This window comes from Tachypleus tridentatus, chromosome 9 (assembly GCF_004210375.1).
Source record: "Tachypleus tridentatus isolate NWPU-2018 chromosome 9, ASM421037v1, whole genome shotgun sequence".
Lineage (NCBI taxonomy): Eukaryota > Metazoa > Arthropoda > Merostomata > Xiphosura > Limulidae > Tachypleus > Tachypleus tridentatus.
In genome coordinates, this window is record NC_134833.1 from 34,555,961 (window position 1) to 34,577,791 (window position 21,831).

The following is a 21,831-nucleotide window of genomic DNA, read 5'->3' on the forward strand; positions in this document are numbered from 1 at the left end:
TTTTAGAATGTGACAGCCACAACACGTGCACCTTTCTAATGGCAATGTCACTCAATAAGCTGATTTATCAAAAACCTACTTCAGTATGTTCTATCAGTACATTGAAAGGATTTACAACTGTTTTATTGTAGTGTCTTCCATAAACCCGAAATAAAGTTTAATAAACATAAGTAGAATATGTATAGTATCTGCCTGCACAATGTTTACCCATTTATATGGTTTACACACAATTTCTAATAAAGAACTGTAACTCAGTGGAATGGCAACTAGTTGGTAGTACTCATTGCTTCACGTGATTTCTATTAATGGAACAACTGGATTCCAAAAACAGATGTGTAATGATCCTATTTAAGAAATATGAAAAGAATATAGCAATGTAATGGACATATCTAAAGAAATGTGAAGACATTTATAATTAATGTAGTTTATCTCATTTGCTCTAAGTACCATGCTGATTAAAATAACTTTTAAATATATGTACATATAAATTGTTACAAATACCGAATGCCTACTACTGGCACGATGGTATGTCTTCGGAGTCACACCACTAGAAACCGGGTTTCGATACCTGTCGTGGGCAGAGTATAGATAGTGCTAAGTGTAGCTTTGTGGTTATTCCAAAACAATCAGTTAATATTCTAACACTAAACATTGTGTTTCTTACAGTTGGCTAGCGACGACACAGTTTCAGCCCACAGATGCTAGAAGAGCCTTTCCTTGTTTTGATGAACCTGGACTCAAGTCCACTTTTAATATAACTTTGATTCGTTGGAAGAATATGACATCCTTGTCTAATATGCCAAAACTGAGGACCGAACCAAGGTAAGAATTATTCAGGAAACAATTCAGTTTATAAACAAAACCCTAAAATGATAAAAAAAATTCTAATATTTTCTAGGCGAGACACGTGAACTTATGGAATTCGATTATTTATTAAATAAAGTTGAAGTTTTAGGATTTATGGCTGTAACTGTGAAACGTGAAATTCAATTTAACGTTGTCTTTTTGTATTCTTGTAACTTGACAGGCCAGAAGAATAGTCAGGCTTTTTTCAGTATGTGACTAGTACATTTCTACATCAAGAAGATTACAGATCTCTTATTATTATTCGTTTTTTTATGTCTCTCTATGTGTCAGTATAGCACCGAAAACTTTCAGTAAATCGTGTAAAATAAGATCAGCTTTATATCATATAATTACCCATATTACCTTCAAAATCCTCGTTAAGAATTTTACTTTCACGTGACCTGTTATTATATGTGTAAATTCAGAGGTAACAGTAGAACAACTCTTTACTAATCATACAGCTCTAGCATACTCTGTGCTACTTTTCTGAACTAGGCTTTTCACATCAGGGAAACATGTATTCGCCCATAAAATTCGGAACTTTTGCTTGATATTGTACTTGATTTTGTTTCGAGTGAAAATATAGCTTAAAACATCTTATCGTGACATTTCGAATCTTTTTCCGTATATCAAAATCTCATCACTTAGAACACTGAAATATCTTTAATTTTTAATCTGAACATTTTTTGACAATCTTCTGTGTAAACAAAATACCTTTACTTAGTCAGATATGTATTAAACTATATGTATTGAAAACATCATTATTTGATATTTTCAGATACAACTGATTTCCCTCAAGATTAACGGGAAGTGATTCTGTATTCTATAATAACCAAATTCTTGGAAAGTAAAAAAGGAATGAATACAAATATATAATTTTTTCTAGAAATAAAAAAATTAGGAAAATATGTAAGTTACTTACCACAAAGAAACAGTTCCCTCAACTGGAGAGTAAGGTGTGAAGATATTTTCCCCATTTTTGATCGTAGCCAAGCTTAACCCTTGCCAAACCTTTGTTCCAGAATCTGATCGGATCGTTTTGTATGCTGATTAAATTTCACGTTACCTACTTAAATTATTGTGTAGAGTGATTATCACTACCCACGACACTACTTATCCCAAATGAAATATGAAAGAGGTTAATACTCAAAGAGAGTACCTACCTGTTGGTAGACATTTAACTGTATAAACTTGCAAACTATAAGTAGCCTTATATATATCTTACTTATGAGAAGATAAAAAGTGTTACTCTAAGTGAATGACACAGAACAACAGGTAGCTAGAGCAAACGAAACCTTATGACCTTCTTGACCAACGTGTTTTGTGAAAACTGCTATATTTATACAAGAAGATATAAAACACTTGTTATACGTGTGTACCACACTTATCCAGACCTCTTTATTTCAGGTTTCTTCGCAAGCCAACATTTATTTTAACTTCAAATCTAACAAAATTTATACGCACGTTTGGTCAAAAAGCAGTGTAACTTCCTCTCACTCCTGAAAAAAGAACACTTAAGCACAGCACAGACAGTACAACCTCTAAACAAAGAAATTTGACAGTTACATTGAAATATTCTTGTTTAAGGATATAATATGTGGAAAAAGTAAACTTATTTCAGAATTAACAGTTTTTGGAATAGGTATTTTATTGGAGAAACTGACGTTGTAGGGCTACGATGTCACTTCTATTAATCGATCAAGTTCTTCTACTTTATATGAAAAGAACTATATTTATGTAGTTCTGCAATTTATCTTAATGTTTTATCTACGTACAGTTTTATCTTTATCTTCCAAGTATCTTTGACAAAGTTACTGTGTTTTATATCAATTCATCTTTGAACATATACGTACAGCTGTGAGTGTCTTAAAGACCGTTAGTTCGTCTGCCGTCTGATAACAAAGAAAAGATCAGTGTTTTTCTTATGTCACATAAATTATTTCACAATATATAAAATTAACTGCAATGTCTATAATTCATTTGACTATGAAGAGCCTTTATCTGTTTAATCAAAAATCTTGTATTTACAATGTTGCATGATTGGTCAATTTAACAGGAACTCGTGTGTTCATCTAAGAAAGCCTTAACGTTAGTTGTAGAATCCAGTATAACATTTAATTGATTGAGTAGAACTTGATGGTGATTTATGGTGGTTTCATGGTCCATTGCACTCCACATAATGATTAAATAATCACTAGAAGACAAACTGCTACTTTCTCCTAAGGGTGAAGCACATGGTACTAAGTATGCACATTCACATTTTTCCTGCTGCCTTTTGCCTTTTGTAACCGATTTTTCACGATAGGCTAGTACAGTTAATTAATTGTGGTTAGTCAACTCATGACACGTGTGCATATGGAGATGGCGGAAAAAAAACGACCTTTGCAGTTGTGGCACCTGGTGTCACATTGAATTATTTTCTTTTTTTACCCTTCTGTTCGTGTAATGTTTTTCAGGCTGTTTTTTTTTTCGTGTTCTACGAAAATCTAACAATTCTTTAGAGTCATGCTGTCTTTCACTGAGTGACGGTCTGGTATGGTCCGGAGGTTAAGGCGCTCAAAAGGCTATCTGCAGGTTGTAGTTTTTATTGGCAGGATGTTTTACTGTTACGATGAATCCCAATTTTTGTTGGTAAAGAGTAAACCTAAGCGTTAGTAGTGAGTGGTGTTGACTAGCTGCCTTCCCTCTTGTCTATTACTTCTAGATCAGAGATAGAGACAGCGAGCGCAGCTAACACTCGAATAGCTTTGCGTGAAATTCATCAAACAAGCAAATATTGAATGATGTTTTACTCAAGATAATGAAGTATACATCATATGTTTCATCTGTTAGTGCTCATTAAAGGTAAACTAACTATTATATTTGACATTTAAATAACCTTAGAATGGTATACACTCAATCTAAGAAGTCAAGGCTGCTATCTACGTCAAACTAGAAATAGTACCAAAGCATCTATCTATTTAGCCATCTTATTGCTCACCGAAAGAAAGAAAAATTGTACTTTTTTATCATTTAACTTACTTCAAATCCTTACTTTTCAAGTGCGTAGTTCGAAATATTTATTTTAGAACTAAAACTTGAATCTTCAGACTGAAGGGCATCTAATACGTTTACAAATTAAACCAAAGGTATCGTTATCACTAATTTTAAAGTACTGACTACAGAGAAGACAATCAGTAGCACACGCTCTTACTACAACTTTGTTCGACTCTTTTATTCGAATAACAGAAGTGACTGTAAAATACAACCACAGTTGAAAGTGTGGAACATGTTCAGCAGAGGCGTGACGTTTCGAACTCAGGACTTTTAGAACCGCAATCCAACATGCTAACCTCAACACTACCCCCGATTGAAGGTTCTTATTGTACCATTATCTCTGTTATTTGTAATGTTATTATAATCAGCTTTGTACTGACTCGGATACCATCAGATTTTAACACAAAACAAAGTACACTGTCTTAAAAACTGTCTCATAAAACGAACCAGTGAACTTCAAAAGGTGGAGCCATAATACTCCCATGTATATAACGCACTATTTGTTACATACTGCAACAAAAAATTTTCATTTCTTCATTTGGAGTTAGATACTAATTAATAACTAAACTCCAGATCTTGATCCTAGTAATATCTATTTCTATATTACACATACAATACACAGCATAAATAGTAATTTAATATTTGTTTTAAAGACATGAATAATAAGCAGTTAGTAGATGGAAGTTATTAAATTGGAGAAAAAATGTTGGTGGACTGTAATTATACGACGTTCCAATTCTCCGAGTTTATTGATTTCACGAACATACATGTGAGTGTGTTGTAACGTCGTCTGATCCCTAGTTCTACAAACAGCTTTCAGGAACATAATCTCTTGGATTATTAAAGTAGCCAAGATTACACTTCTTGGTGATAGGCACTAGTTTTATCACAGATGAGGAAAGCAACAAATCGTTATTCGCCACACGTATAACACGTCTTAACTGTAACACTAATCAAACCCAGTGGACATGATTCATTTCTGCTGCTAATTGAAATATTTTATTAGATGTAGTTAACCTACAACAGACGACATCATTTCACACTCCTATCATAGGATGTAGTTAACCTACAACAGACGACATCATTTCACACTCCTATCATAGGATGTAGTTAACCTGCAACAGACGACATCATTTCCTATCATAGACGATCTAAGCTACGAATCTTGGTTTCTAAATTTCAATGGCCAGGCGTGACCTACATGTGAAAATGTCCTAACTGTGAAATACAGGGCTTGTGGTTTCTTGGAAGTTTTGCTTAAAAATTGCCGCGCTTCGCAAAGTTGGATACGTTATAAGCGAAACTGTCAAATCCCACTATTTTTTTAGAATTATTGGTCAGTGCCGCTGACTCGTCACCTTCATTCTAAATTTATAAACTCAGACTTGGGAACTGTCATGTGGTTATAGCTCTTTATAAACTCAGACTTAGGGACTGTTATGTGGTTATAGCTCTTTATAAACTCAGACTTAGGGACTGTTATGTGGTTACAGCTCTTTATAAACTCAGACTTAGGGACTGTTATGTGGTTATAGCTCTTTATAAACTCAGACTTAGGAACTATTATGTGGTTACAGCTCTTTATAAACTCAGACTTAGGGACTGTTATGTGGTTATAGCTCTTTATAAACTCAGACTTAGGGACTGTTATGTGGTTATAGTTCTTTATAAACTCAGACTTAGGGACTGTTATGTGGTTATAGTGGTTTATAAACTCAGACTTAGGGACTGTTATGTGGTTATAGTGCTTTATAAACTCAGACTTAGGGACTGTTATGTGGTTATAGTGCTTTATAAACTCAGACTTAGGGACTGTTATGTGGGTATAGTTCTTTATAAACTCAGACTTAGGGACTGTTATGTGGTTATAGCTCTTTATAAACTCAGACTTAGGGACTGTTATGTGGTTATAGCTCTTTCGTAGCTTTTTACGAGCATTACAAAACAAACAATCGAATTTCAATAATTGTTACTGTTCAATAATTTTTGTTTATGAGCCTTTAGTATTTTTACAGATTCACTCGGTATGGATATTTAAATTTGCTTCATTCTTAGTTTTCTAAGTTACGAACTTCAACGATACTTAAAAGTCTGTAACATACGTTTGGAGGTTGCTAAGATAAAGTGCACTTTCAGTTTACGCTACAAAGTTAAGTTTTATCACAGCCAAGTTACTTGAAACAACAAAGCAATGTTAAGCCTTTTATCAAAAATTTTTTTCCTTTCCAAAAAAAGAGGTTTGAAATCGTAATTTTATTCTATAAAATATTAAATTAAATGCTAATTTTTTTTATCAGCGATTGCTCTTTATCAAAATAAATGTACCTACTTAATAGTTACCGTAATTAGTCTAGTCCAATTTATCATGAGTAATACATATATTACGATTATATAATCAATTAACAGTGTTTTCTCTGGTCGGACATCTTTCTCTGGTATTGAAAAAATAACTTATTTCACTGTTACGTTTCCATCAATGGCTCGGTATGGCCAGGTGGGTTACGGTGTTTTACTCGTAATCTGAGGGTCGCAGATTCGAATCCCGGTCGCACCAAAAATGCTCGCTCTTTCAGCCGTGAGGACGTTATAATGTGACGGTCAATCCCACTATTCGTTAGTAAAAGAGTAGCCCAAGAGTTGGCGGTGGGTGGTGATGACTAGCCACCTTCCCTCTAGTCCTACACTGCTAAATTAGGGATGGCTAGTGCAGATAGCCCTCGAGCAGCTTTGCGTGAAATTCTAAAACAAACGTTTCCATCATTTTGTTAATGTTGTTTTATTATACTGCAGTAACAATTTAATTTTTACAATATTATATAGATTTAAATTGTGACTGAAAACTTCCTACGTCATTTCTTTACACTATGGTTCTGAACAGATCGCATACCTTCATATCTTAATTCAAAACAAATCAAAAAAGTTTCCTTGTTTGTAATTAATCACAAAGCTACAATGTTTCATAGTTTTTAAGCATCCTTAACTGGATCAGTTCGTTTGGAACAATTTACAGATATTTACAATATCCTTATTGTTTATGGTCTGTGGAGAGGGGTGAATAGGTTATCTGAAAATGTTAGAGTTTCTTGTCGAAAAGCTCACCAGTGGCACAGCAGTATGTCTGCGGACTGATACCCTACAAACTGGGTTTCGATACCCGTGATGGGCAGAGCACAGATGTCCTGTTGTGTAGCTTTGTGCTTAATTCCAAATAATCAATAATAATTAATCTTGTCCAAAACTGTCAGAGTGGTTCTAAAATTAAGTAAACATATATATTTTCATAGGTTTAATATTACTATATATAGGTAACAGAAAAGTAAAATTCTGAATTACTAATTACCGTACATATTACAACTGATAAATGTTTATCGTAAAATAACCAGTGAACTGTTCATTATAGAGGCGATGAATGGGAGGCTGACATTTACAGCAAGACAGTTAAAATGTCTACATATCTTCTGGCATTCATTCTTAGCGACTTCAGTATGAAATCAACACCTGGTGGAGAGGTATGTTGTTATAATTGAGTCTTTTGTATTGAGACGTCATTAAATTATATCTCCAGATACAGAAATCTGAGTACAAAAAAAATAACCCTAATTTCCTAATTATCTTTGCTCTTACTGCCTGGCATGGCCAGGTGGTTAAGGTACTCGACTCATAATCTGAAGGTTGCGGGTTCGAATCTCGGTTGCACCAAACATGATCGACCTTTCAGCCGTAGGGGCGTTATAATGTTACGGTCAGTCCCACTATTCATTGGTAAAATAGTAGCCCAAGAGTTGGGGGTGGGTGGTGGTGAATAACTACCTTCCCTCTGGTCTTACACTGCTAAATTAGAGATGGTTAGCGCAGATAGCTCTCGTGTAGCTTTGCGCGAAATTAAAAAAAATATTCTTCTTAAGCCACTTGAATAAATAATTCCACGTTTATTTGTTTACGAATGTTGAAATACGAATCCCTGCAACAGATAATTATCTTAGAAAATTAAAATATTTACAAAATATATTTAAGTTGTCAAGTATGTTATATATATATAACGTTTTATTAGTTACTTGGATCAGTTACACAATCTGACTTACAAATGTATTATTCCAGTTTCTATTTCATGTGTTGTTGTATGCTTCGTATTTTATTTATGATAAATTTTTGCTTACTGGCTACAAGGTCACTGGAAAGTGTATCACAAAATCTTATTGGATGTGATTTAGAATTTAATAAAACGTCTTCCAATCTCTATATTTTGTTGTATTTCAATGCAGTAATCTTATAAATTGCTTCTATGTACTCTGCGCTTGTACTTATTATTTTCGCTAAAACCAATACCTACTAACGCAATGATTTCCTGAAAAACTGTCGAATCTACTCCAGAAACTAAGTCACGTTAACTGACGTAGGATTCTCTTGCGATGATTGGTATTGATTATTTTCTATTGAAATACCAAGACAGGTGGATGCTAGCCGTTACAGTAGTCTCCAACGAACTTTCTAACTCCTCTGATCGTATGGAGATGGGAGAGCTGGGAGTGAAGTTGAAAAGCAACTTTTTTCATATATTTTACCACCTTTTTGTATCCAATTTAATTTGAGTTTTTCAGATATGTGCCAATCATACAAATGTTAGTATTATTTCTTTTCATACATCTGAGGTATCAGATCCAATACGTGTATTTCTCAATTTATTCCTTTTATAATTAGTAAAGCCTGAAATCGCTCAATTTCTTTTGTGTTTATATCAAAACGAAACTAAATATTCTTACACGATAAAATGGGAATATAGTAACTTCTTAATTGAGCTATATGATTTTTTTTTCTTTTACGTTCTAGCAAGTCATTAGTATCAGTCTCTTTCTTCGTTATAAATTAATAAATTGTCAATAATTATAAGCTTTCTTTATTATGAGTAACTGAGGTAAAACTCTGTTCATTCGAAAGTTAATAGACCTATATTTCTTGCATCAGATTTCTTATTATCAAATCCTGGCCGTCACGGCCATGTGGTTAAAGCACTCGACTCGTAATCCGTGGACTCGAATCTCCGTCACTCCAAACATTCTCGCCATTTCAGTTATGGGGGCGTTATATTGTTACGATCAAGCCCACTATTCGTTGGTAAAAGAATAGCTCGACAGTTGGCGGTGGGTGGTGATGACTAGCCGTCTTAAACTGCTAAATTAGGAACGGCTAGCGGAGATAGACCTCGTGTAACCTTGCGCGAAATTCAAAACAAACCAAACCATTATCAACATTAATTCTGTTTGTTTATTTTAGTGTATCCACGTGCACTGACGTTAGTTATGTTTACAACATCCATAGTCGAACAAATTACGTGATCGACAATAGCCACGAAATATTATCTGAATTATTTGGCTAAAAACTTCAATAAATTATATGTAGTCCTAGATATTAAAAGATCTATTACACTTTGAATGCATAATTTTACTTTACTGATATACGTTATCTTCTTTAGAGAGAAAACTGAGATTTTAGAACTGTTGTTGTTGTTTGATATTAAGCACAAAGGGTTATATGTGCTCTGCCCACGATAGGTATTGAAACCCGGTTTCTAGCGGTATAAGTCCGCAGGCATACCACTGTGCCACTGTAGGGAATTTTAGGACTGTTTATAAGATGTTAAATATAGTAAAATGTTGGTGGTTACAGTTTATGACAACAATAAATAAACTTCCGAAACTCCAAGTTAATAGTAAAACAAACAAAGTACTTATTAATAAAAGAAGAAACGAACAAACCAGTTATTCAGGTTATTATTATGTGTATGTTATATCGGAACAAATTAATCACGTGATGACTTCGGACCCGGGTACCATTTATTCATTTCGCAGGTCTGTTTATAACTGACTTTAATGGCTCTAACAGATCTCGTTCCTTGATTTTTCTCTCACTTGTTAGATCCCCCCAAGGTGGACTCAACAAATAGCCCAATGTGACTTTGTTATAAGAAAAAGACACAAACACACACGTGTTAGAGTTATAGATAAAATATGCTCCTCACAAGGTAATCCATTATAATCAGAAAACATTCGTTTTGTTCAGCTAATCCCAAAGAGTATTCTCAGAAAGTGTGACAGGACTTTTAGTTCAAATGATTATCAAACTCTGTCTTATTTTTCGCTATTAAACTAGTGATAATGAGTTTCAGTTTCTTTTGAATAAACTTTAAACATATTTTGTCAGCAAAAAGTATATGATAAGGATGATAAAGCAAAAGCAAGACTCTTTTTTTGCTCGCACTAACAATAGTTTATATGAATATAACAGATTTAAAGAATTACTGTTTTATTTGCTAATATATATGTGTGGGTGTGAAACATCCCATTTCTGAACACTGAAGCGAAAGTATAACAAATAAGGCATAATAATTTTAACATTTATTTTTTTTAAATAACCATAGTCACACAGCGGGGAGTAGCCCATGGTGTAGCACTTCAAAACGAACAAACAGAGAAGACAAAGACAGCTAAAATTAATAACAAGCCTGTAGGGCAGTGCTGTGACTACAGAACAACTGATTATGAATATTCAAATAAGGTTATAGCGTCATCTGGCCAGATGTAGGCCTTATGCTTAGTGTATCGAAAGGAGAATCCGAAGGTTTGAGGTTCGAATCGTGTTGTTACCGAAGAAAGATTTTCAACTCTTGGCTGTGAGTGTTTTATAAGAATGACAGTCAATACCTCTATTCAGTTACTACTACCCGCTTTACAGAACTTACAGAACATAATTCAGCTATGGAAAAATAAATGAAACGATCTTAAGCAGAACTTATATTTAACAACCCTGGTTCTCACGATGTTAATTGCAATATCGAATTGGTGATATATAATGGAAAACAATATACGAACTAAATATAATACAATAGTTAGAAATATTTAAGAATTTAACTTTAACTCTAAATAGAGATGCGAGTACATGAGTTGTAGAGAGAGATGAAAGGGGGCAGCATCATGTGCGTCTTGTGATTGGTCAATGTGTTTGCATTACGCAAATTAGCAAGATATCAGTGTTTTCCCCAATACTATTTTCATTCCTTGTGATGGTGGGTTGATGGGTCACAGAAACATTTTTTGCAAGACTTCTTTCCTTCAAAAAATTTAAGTTAATGTTGTAATTTTAACGTATCTCCCAATGGCAGAGCTATATGTCCGTGGGCTTCCAACACTGAAATCCGAGTTTCGATACCCGTGATGAGCACAGCTAACCCATCGTGCTTAACTTTAAAACAAACGGTTGAACATCATTTTAAGTTAACTTTTAATAAAAATCTACAAATGTCATATTCTTATTTCTTTAATATTTAAGTGACTAAGCTGTAATAACTTTAAAAGTCAAATGATTGAGTTTTCTTACCAATCTTCTCTCTCAGGAGACAATGAGATACAATTTTTTTGTCTCATCAACAAGTTGTTTAGTAAGTAAGTTCAAATACGTATTGCGTTGGCTTGGAGTACTGAACGACACTGCCTTTCTACTCTATCAACACATTGAAGATCAGTTTCCTGTTTGATGTTCCAAACATGTAGACACGTGTGTGACATGCGTGTATTATTTGCTCCATCACTTTCAATTGAAATATCAACATCGACGGAAGATATCAGTTATTACGGACCACAGCATAAGCTATAACTGTAATGATTACATGTCCACTGGGGATCCGTGAGCTAAATCGAAAGTGAAACGCCTTTCTGTTATGTATCCTTCTTTTGTATTCAACCGATTCCATGGTCTTCAGATGTGTGCCTATCATATAGACGTTGATACGAAGTCTGGGAGGCGTATTAACAAACGAACAATAAATAACCGAGTGTTTTCTAATTACGATTCAATTAATTGGGTTGCAACATTATTATTTAATAAATTTCAAAAGCAAAGTGTAACCTTTTCACTTTATATAATATCAATGTTCAGAATTTTCGACTACTAATATACTGCAAACATTCAATGGCTAATTACTGTGGTTTATTTTTTCTGCTATAATTCAGTTTCGAGTGTGGGCCCGACCGTCTGTTTTGGATACCGCTGACTATGCACTGGAAATTGGTCCGAAAATTCTACAGTTCTTTCAAGACTACTTCGGAATTACATATCCTCTTCCAAAAACAGGTTATGTATATAAATTGTTTTACCAAGCAAATCCCCAAAAATTCTATTTACAAGTTATTTTGTGAAAACTGGATTTTTTTTCACATTATTAAGGAATAATCTACTTTAAAACAAAACATTTAATTTATCAATTATTAATTGACATAATAGATATAAAATAAAACCAGGTTGTTAATATTGTGCATAATATTTTACTAATATAAATAAATCACTAGTTTTTATTATTATTTCAAAACATTATTTCGAATTAACACTTATTTGTTCCGTTTTGTTTAGAAGATTCTGGAAATATAGCCCAGCATGGCTAGGGCACTCGACTCGTAATCCGAGGGTCGCGGGTTCAAATCCCCGTCACACCAAACATGCTCGTCCTTTCAGCCGTGGGGACGTTATAAATGACAGCCAATCCTACTTTTCGTTGGTTAAAGAATAGCCCAAGAGTTGGCGGTGGGTGGTGATGACTAGCTGCCTTCCTTCTATTCTTACACTACTAAATATCCCTTCTTGTAGCTTTTCGTGAAATTCAAACCAAACCAAACTCGAAAATATGAAACAAGTATCTTACACGATTGTAAGTTTTGAAAGGAAAATTTGCTATTCAAGACCCCCCACACACAAATACCATCAACAGAAATATAAATAACGTTTCGGTTACTAAGTTTTATGGCTTACAACAAATTAGAGACTTAATATAATCAAATTTTGTGTCCACAACCAACAATGAAAAGAGATAAAGATGAATTTGATAACATGATGATTTTTCAATTCAGTAAATCAATATATCTGATGTACGGAACGCCTCTAAAATATACGTAGTGTATTGATGCTATGCTATTCTGAAATGAATTAATAGATCCCCAGTGGCACAGCGGCATGTCTGCGAACTCAAACCACTAAAAACCGGGTTTCGATACCCGTGGGGGGCAGAGCACAAATAGCCCATTGTATGGCTTTGTGCTTAATTCTAAACAAACAAAAATGAATTAATAAAAATAAATTACCAAACACAAATTCCATTTAGTCTACAAAGCCAATAAATCCCTGTTTATCCCATTATATGAATATTTCATTTGTCTTTATATAGTTTTGTAATAAGATAATTCGTAAATACGTTTAAGGATGTATATTCATTGTGATACTTTGTCTATCATATTTAAATTACTGCAGAACATGCAGAGTATATTAATAATTATCGACTTTTCTCTAGAGAAACAACACATAGTAAATTACTATTGTGAGTTAAAACTAAATATCTACAACCATGGCCTGGCATGGCCAAGCGCGGAAGGCGTGCGACTCGTAATCCGAGGGTCGCGGGTTCGCGCCCGCGTCGCGCTAAATATGCTCGTCCTCTCAGCCGTGGGGGTGTATAATGTGACGGTCAATCCCACTATTCGTTGGTAAAAGAGTAGCCCAAGAGTTGGCGGTGGGTGGTGATGACTAGCTGCCTTCCCTCTAGTCTTACACTGCTAAATTAGGGACGGCTAGCACAGATAGCCCTCGAGTAGCTTTGTGCGAAATTCCAAAACAAACAAACAAACAAACAAAATCTACAACCACAATTAACCCAGTTAGACATGATGAAAGTTTGTTTATCACTTTGTAACGTTAGTTTCTGAGTTCTACTCTTCTGTCAGACAGTTGAAAACTAAATACTTATTTCTATCAATACACTGTTCGTTTCATTATTTCAAATGTAATTTTTACGGCTTTATCACGCATAATAAATAGATAAAAATATAATGTATTTCTTTCTTAACCATTTACCATTTCAAATTGGTATTTACCAAGAATACAGAATATATTCTTCTTCATTAAGAAAACTGTTCATACGTAAGTATTTTAAATCATTTTTGATATACTAATGTATTTGCTCATATAATAAGTATCAAAGTACCTTGAACAAGCACCACGAATTTGCTTTTTCTTTTAGCTGAAACACGTGCCTTGGAAATGACAAATCTTCAAATAAATGATAAACGGAATCCTGGAAGGAAGCTATAAATTTCGAATTATGCAGGTTGTAAGATGCGTGTATCATAACTACAGAGTATTTATGTGAAACGTGTTTGAGAGTATCGCTTTGAAAACATCGCGATACATATAAAAAGAATACACAATTAGTGCATCAAAGGATGCGAACACCTTTTTTTAACTGTGTATTCAACTTTTAACTGTTGTTGTTGTTGTTTTTTTGCAGAGGATATTGCAAGTACGTTTTTTGAACTTTGAGACTCGTGATTTCACAAGGCTGGTTACACTATGTGGAACACATACCAAAATTTCACGTGATGCGAAGTTTAACCAAATCCTGTTGTTGGTGTTAAAAATATCATATGACGATAAGTCTTCAACTAATACATTGATTGGTAAAGATAGTGTAACATATTCCTTAGAGTAAGAGAAAAACAACAACAACAGCTATGGTACAAGAGCCACAACAATAAAATACTAATGCAAAATACAGTTAGGCCTAGCGAGCCTTGATATGATTGCACTTCCTTTAAATATATGTATATATAAAATTCGTATGAACGGGAATCCTTAAGAAAACCAGCTGTGTGATAGTTATATATCTCATGCCTATAGAGTCTATAATATAGACCTTCAAAGTCTTTCAAGTATAAGATAATCTCGGATTTCTTAGACAATTGTAAATGTCTAGTCATAGTAAATTCGGTGTTGTAGTATAGGCGCTCTCGTGTCTTGTAATTCCTTGAATATTGTTGAAGGGAATAAATTTAGGCCATTTATTTCCATCACGGAAATACTTTTAAAGCAACTTTTCCTATATTATCTACTAAAGTGACTCAACTTAATTGAAAGCGGTGCATTTATTGCACTTTGCACCGTTAACTGAACATGTTGAGAGGCCGTTATAGGCGTAATCATTCTATTACTTTACATATAACGTGGCGCCACGAATGGATTCTACGCTACTGTAATGATTTTGACTTAACGCTTAAAAGTTCCCGTAATTGCAGTGATGAGTATATTCCAGATATATTGGTGTGTGGCTCAAAATACTAATATGGCGACAGATTTGATCTGTTATCTTGGTGTGTTATTTTGTCCACACTATTCGTAGATGAATTAAAAGCAGATATACTCTTACGTTAAACCTATCACTTAAAAGCAACAATCGAGATGCAGATGGCGTGCAGGTACACGGACGATGTTGATTTCTTGAAAAACTAGCGTAAATTTAAACATTATACATGTATGTGGAAGTAACGCTTATGGTTCTTTGGTTTGCTCTTTCACTTATTCTAATCATGAGTTCTGGTTTAATCCTTCGCAGATATGATTGCCCTCCCGGACTTTAACGCTGGAGCGATGGAGAACTGGGGACTTATCACCTACAGGGAAAGTACCATGCTCTTTGATCACGACGTTTCTTCTGCAAGTAATAAACAACGTGTCGCAACTGTTGTGTCCCACGAGCTAGCCCATCAGGTATGTTTGTATGCATGTGTCCCACGAGCTTCCCCATCAGGTATGTTTGTATTCATGTGTCCCACGAGCTTCCCCATCAGGTATGTTTGTATGCATGTGTCCCACGAGCTTCCCCATCAGGTATGTTTGTATGGATGTGTCCCACGAGCTTCCCCATCAGGTATGTTTGTATGGATGTGTCCCACGAGCTAGCCCATCAGGTATGTTTGTATGCATGTGTCCCACGAGCTTCCCCATCAGGTATGCTTGTATGCATGTGTCCCACGAGCTAGCCCATCAGGTATGTTTGTATGCATGTGTCCCACGAGCTTCCCCATCAGGTATGTTTGTATGGATGTGTCCCACGAGCTAGCCCATCAGGTATGTTTGTATGCATGTGTCCCACGAGCTTCCCCATCAGGTATGTTTGTATGCATGTGTCCCACGAGCTAGCCCATCAGGTATGTTTGTATCCATGTGTCCCACGAGCTTCCCATCAGGTATGTTTGTATGGATGTGTCCCACGAGCTTCCCCATCAGGTATGTTTGTATGCATGTGTCCCACGAGCTAGCCCATCAGGTATGTTTGTATGCATGTGTCCCACGAGCTTCCCCATCAGGTATGTTTGTATGCATGTGTCCCACGAGCTAGCCCATCAGGTATGTTTGTATGCATGTGTCCCACGAGCTTCCCCATCAGGTATGTTTGTATGCATGTGTCCCACGAGCTTCCCCATCAGGTATGTTTGTATGCATGTGTCCCACGAGCTAGCCCATCAGGTATGTTTGTATGCATGTGTCCCACGAGCTTCCCCATCAGGTATGTTTGTATGCATGTGTCCCACGAGCTAGCCCGTCAGGTATGTCTATATGCTTTAAACAGAAAAAAAAATTAATGAGCTTTGCAGGTGTGTTTACAATTATTGGACATTAAATCTAACAAAGTTTAAATAAATATGTCTACAAGACATGTCAAAGAGTTAATAAATTTTAATCTTTGTTGAATACTATCAGTAATTCATGAGAACCAAGAGTTAGTGAGATCTGTATACATGACTCTGAAAAATACCTTCTATTTTGGGTGTTTTAATTTAATGTAATCGGTACAACAAAGTCTGCAGACGTAATAAAATAATCATTAGTCCAAATAAGGCAACTGTGTTACAATACGGAGATTTGTTTTACCTGTTACAACTGGCGTTAATACGTTAATTGCTCTATTCACCTAAAAATCACCGTTAACTTTCGAGGCTTAACTTTCTTAACTTTTTTAATAAAACTATAGTTTTACAGCCAATTAGACTGATTTTAATTCATAACAAGTTAACATTTTAAATCAATTCTCGGTACAGAAACGCAGAATATCTTCCAAAATATCATTGCTTACATTTCAATATGGTTAGAGACAGCTATTAGAAAATACATCAGCTCTAGAGACAAATTACTTTTGGACTAGCTTTTACATTTCAAAAGTGATAATTTCACATTACTGCTTGTAATTTTTATGTAAAGCAGTTGGCGAGGTTTCTGATTAACTTGGCGTCACGTGAGTATCGAAATTGGCGTTTTTAATATCATGCATTTTCGTACAAATACGTCAGTTCGGAGACTTACTCGCGCAATTTAGGCTTATCTGTTAATTAAAAGTCTAGGAAACTGTAAATAGAAATCAGACTAAAGTGTTAAGTGTTGTAATCTTCTATCTGGTTCAGAGGAACCACACTAAAATACAGTTTCTAAGTTTAGGGCCGACGCTGCCCACTGTAAAAACCGTTATTAAACTGGCGATAAAATATCACAGCTGGTTAGAAAAGGTGAAATTTGGCACCGTTACAACTACAACACAAGTTTGCATTTCAAACAATAAACGGACGAAATATATTCCTGACAGAATGAAAGCTTGGCTTTGTAAGATATCTTCACATCCACCCTAACTGTAAACTGTGTTTTCTTTCGCAATGTTTGTAGAATATATAGAGCTAGTTGTAGAAATAAACATTGAGATAGCTTGATATTTCTGCTGTTAAAATTTACTGTTTAGTTCGTTAAGGTTTTTAACAAATGTTTACAATTTTAAATGTAATTTTTTTTACGTTCTATTTTTGGAATATTCGTTTGCATTTTAGTGGTTCGGCAATCTGGTTACTCCAAAGTGGTGGGATGATCTCTGGTTGAATGAAGGATTTGCTAGTTATGTGGAGTACTTAGGTGTCAAATCTGTAGAAAAGGCCTGGAACATGGTAAAGTTAATGCATCGAATTTCTCTTGTTAAGAGGCATTCACAAATTGGATATATACATTAAGAGTGTTAAGGAATAGTTCGTTTGTTTTATGTCTCTCAATAATAGAAGAGACTCTATGTAAATTTCAGGCAATATCCTTATAGGGTGGATTTTATTCGATAAAAGGCGATAACTTAGTTTGATTTGTTTTGAATTTTGCGCAAAGCTACACGAGGGCTATCTGCGCAGGCGAGAACTTTCTAGAATAAACACGATAATAAAATGAATATAAAAGAGTAGACGAATCAGAATTCAGCAAACACTAGAACTATAAAGTGGATTATCCATATGTCACGAGACATTTCGCGATTCTAAGAATTAAACTAATTTTTATTTGAGGTCTGATCTGAAGGACACATCACTTGGGATCTGTAAGTCCCGGGTTCGAATCTCACCACCAAATAAGCTTGTCCATTTCAACTGTAGAGTCGTTACAATGTAACGGTGAATATCACTATTCGTTGGTGACGAGTGGTGTCGACCTCAATCATTTCTAAATAGAAGATAGCTAACACAGATGGCTCTCGTGTAGTTTTGCACGAAATAAAAAAACAAACAAAAACGAAGAAACAAGCAAGTCTTGCATCACTATGAGTTTGTAAAAGTTGAGGGTAAAAGACATCTTTCTTTTATAACACTATGATTAGAAGATCTCCCTATTTATATAAATGTTATTTGCGTAGACAAAGTACGTCAACATTTTAGATGATAAACAACTGCTATTTATAAATGTTTCAGCCATTTTGAACATTTAGTGTTGATTATTAGGAAGGTGTTACGTTTGTCTCTGAAAATAAATATTTCAATAATTTGTATTGAATTTTGTATGTATGACAATATTACCAAGACTGTCCATAATTGTTGTCCACAATTTTGACCAACTGACCAGAGAAAGGTCAGTTTGTAACCAGCACACTACTAACTACCATCACTTCCATGATAATTACTTTTTACTCTTATAACACACCCGAAGCTGTGTATTATTCTTATATCTTGCGGATTCGAATCCTGCTTGCCAGCTTAGAAATCCAGAACTCTATCAGAGGGCCAATCTGCGCCCGTATTCTACTAAAGAAAGAAAAGTAAAATAACCTATTCAAACTAAAACGTAAGTCAGTTCACTTGTTCTTACTAACTCTGATTGATGTAGTAATTCCACACAAGAACAGTTTTTGCTGAATAATTTACCTGTAAAAGAGGGTTCTGTTCGTTATTCTGAGAATATTCGTTAGATAACATGCAAGAACAAATACAATTTTAAACTGATCCTTCCAGTCTTTAAATGATCGAATATCTTCACCTTTAGTTAAGTGATTGTAATTACATTTACATCTTTGTTAGTTTCAGGAACGTGGAAATAACATTTGCTCAGTGAGATACATTGTTCAAAACACTTGATAGTTGATCGAGGTTTCTTATATTCGAACTATGACAAGGTACATCTATTGTTCTTAAGAACTGTCAGTTGAGCTGTCAGTTACTTTTATACAAAACAACGATTGTCAGGTGATCGGTCATGTGATCTGATATTACAATATCTACTATTAGAGACCATGGAAACAAATGCTAATTTCATATCAGAAATCTTGCAGCCCAGTAAATGATCGACATATATTAATAAAGTGTAGAGTCATACATACTAGTGTATGTTCTGCTTTGACGTGGTTTCATTAAGCTGAAATAATCAATAAGTAAGTAGTTGTTTTTTTTTCAGGAAGTTATTTGTTCAGCAGCTCAGCTAAGTGGGAACGCATATTAGATTCCATTACAACAAAGTTTTTCAAACCGCACCTGCTTATGACAGCGCTTATGGCTGTAAGACTGCAACTGTATGTCGTGCGTCACATGCGTGTCTCTCTTAAGTGAATTGGTTGGTTTCATACAACTTTCCATACCTTGTATAAGGTTTTCACTGTGAAGCATGATTCGACTGTGAAAATTACGTTTGCTATTCCCGTATTGGCTAATCCGTATGTTCTTGATAGCGCTTAAGACGTTTTGTTTGTTTGTTTTTTTCCTATGGGTTTATACAGAAACGCACGTCAGTGACATAAATACTGACCTTATGAAGTCTGTTAGCCATTGTTTGCTTGCTGATTTGTTCTTCAGTTACTGCCCTGAAAATATTGATTCATTTAAGAATTTGAGGCCTGCCGGTTTTGTCGTCTGAGGCCTATGTTCTTAAATAGCATCATCTTGAGGGGATGTTCTATGTTATACCTTCATGGAATTTCAGGTCAACTGTATTAGTGAGATATAAGTGATATCATATTTTTCTGATTACACTTCGCGAGATTTGTAGCCATTCTGCAACGACTTGTGTTTGAAAGGTTGCTAACCGAGCTACTGCAATCCACATACAAACAAAAGTTCAGAGTCTCCTCTTCGATCCCGGTTCATTTCGTTATCAACATAGATACTTTTACACACTTTACAAGCTTAAACTGTTAAATGAGAACCCACGATATTTTATTTATGTGTATTTATCAATGAAATGTAGATAAAAGGTCACTTATTAATTCAACACGCTTTGATAAATACTTACAAATATATATGGTGTTTTAGTTGTCTTTCACTTACCACAGTGAACTATATTTATACAGAATTTGACGGATATGTAATGTTTATACCACTGATTTATATTTCTGAACTGCCCCTCAATGGCATAGCGGTATGTCTTTAGATTCATATTGCTAAAAAGCGGGTTTCAATAGTCATGGTGGGCAGAGAACAGATAGCCCACTGTGTATCTTTGTGCTCAATTCGAAATAATTAGTCAACTCATCTAAATTATTTAGCAAACGATGTTTGTAAGATACTGTATATATATTTTTGTTTTAGCTTAGTTGTTATTTGAATGTTAAAAAAAAACTTGTTATTTCAGGTAATTATTTTAAGCACTGTGATTTGCAAGTACGTTTATAATAAATTCATATTTGACTTTATAGTTTTAATTTTCAAATGTCTTCTTTCACGGACAGTGTACAGATAGTTGTGTAGCTTTGCACGACGAAAACAACAACAAAGAAAAACTTCTTGTGGGCAATAGAATAGTATTTGGGATGTTATATTACTGGCATAAAGACGTGACAAGAAAGTTGTATATATTATAAAAGAATCATAAATGTTTTATCCAGTTGATGTAAGATGGCGTAACCTGTTATAACATATTTTTAGGATCAGCAGTTTGTACTGGATGAAGTTCAGGATGTAATGGAACTTGATTCTTTAAAGACATCTCATCCAATATCAGTTCCAGTTCATCATCCTGATGAAATCAACGAGATTTTTGACAGGATATCCTATGGAAAGGTGAGAAAATAACAATTACTTCAGTCATTTATTGTGAGACAAAAGGTTTAAATGTGTTCATTAATTTTACAAAAACGTTTTTAAATGTCTCAATATCATTTGAATTGTTCATGTTTTCTATAAGTCACTGAAAATTAATTTTTAATGGTAAACTAGGCAAAACAGAGTGTTTTTTCTATGATGAGTAATTATCTATACCTATAATTGATTTTTTAAGAAGGTGATGTATTAATTTCCCACTTAAAGTATTTCTTTCATGAAAAAGGGAGCGTCTATTATTCGCATGATGAACCATTACCTTGGTGAACACAACTTTCGGAAGGGATTAACGGTGGGTTTTCATTTCATGTTATATTTTATTAATTTATATGAATTTTGCAGATGTCTTATTCTAAATTATACCCGGTCTGAAATACATTATCAGTAACATACGAAAATATTTTGTCATAGATTACTATACAAATACTCATGTTTGTTTTAGATTTTGCCAGCTGAGGTTTGATTAGAAGATTTTATAAATTTTTCAGAGTTATTTGAGGACAAAGGCCTACGGCAATGCTGTTCAGGACGACCTCTGGTGGCATCTAACTAAAGTACGTTTTTTTAAGTTACAAAATTGTAATTTATTACGCACGTATTTGAATTATAAACCTCTTTTAACTTTCTGAATCATTAAATTCTGAATAACTTAAATAGTAAGAAATATTTTAAAAATTTCTATGCAAAACTGACAAAGAAATGTTCAGAATTTTTTTAATCATTCAATGAAAGATTTTTATCAAACATATCGTTATTT

The 21,831-nt window shown here is 34.4% G+C and overlaps 1 protein-coding gene across 1 annotated transcript in view; it reads left to right on the forward strand.

Moving 5' to 3' along the window:
- Positions 1-21,831, forward strand: part of LOC143225039 (aminopeptidase N-like) — a 98,843-nt gene that overhangs the window by 44,206 nt on the left and 32,806 nt on the right. Inside the window, exons 2-9 of the mRNA XM_076453705.1 lie at positions 667-822; positions 7,283-7,391; positions 11,886-12,006; positions 15,308-15,462; positions 17,568-17,681; positions 20,901-21,035; positions 21,301-21,366; positions 21,563-21,628. Of these exons, the coding sequence (XP_076309820.1) occupies positions 667-822; positions 7,283-7,391; positions 11,886-12,006; positions 15,308-15,462; positions 17,568-17,681; positions 20,901-21,035; positions 21,301-21,366; positions 21,563-21,628 (922 nt within the window). The remainder of the gene's footprint in view (positions 1-666; positions 823-7,282; positions 7,392-11,885; positions 12,007-15,307; positions 15,463-17,567; positions 17,682-20,900; positions 21,036-21,300; positions 21,367-21,562; positions 21,629-21,831) is intronic.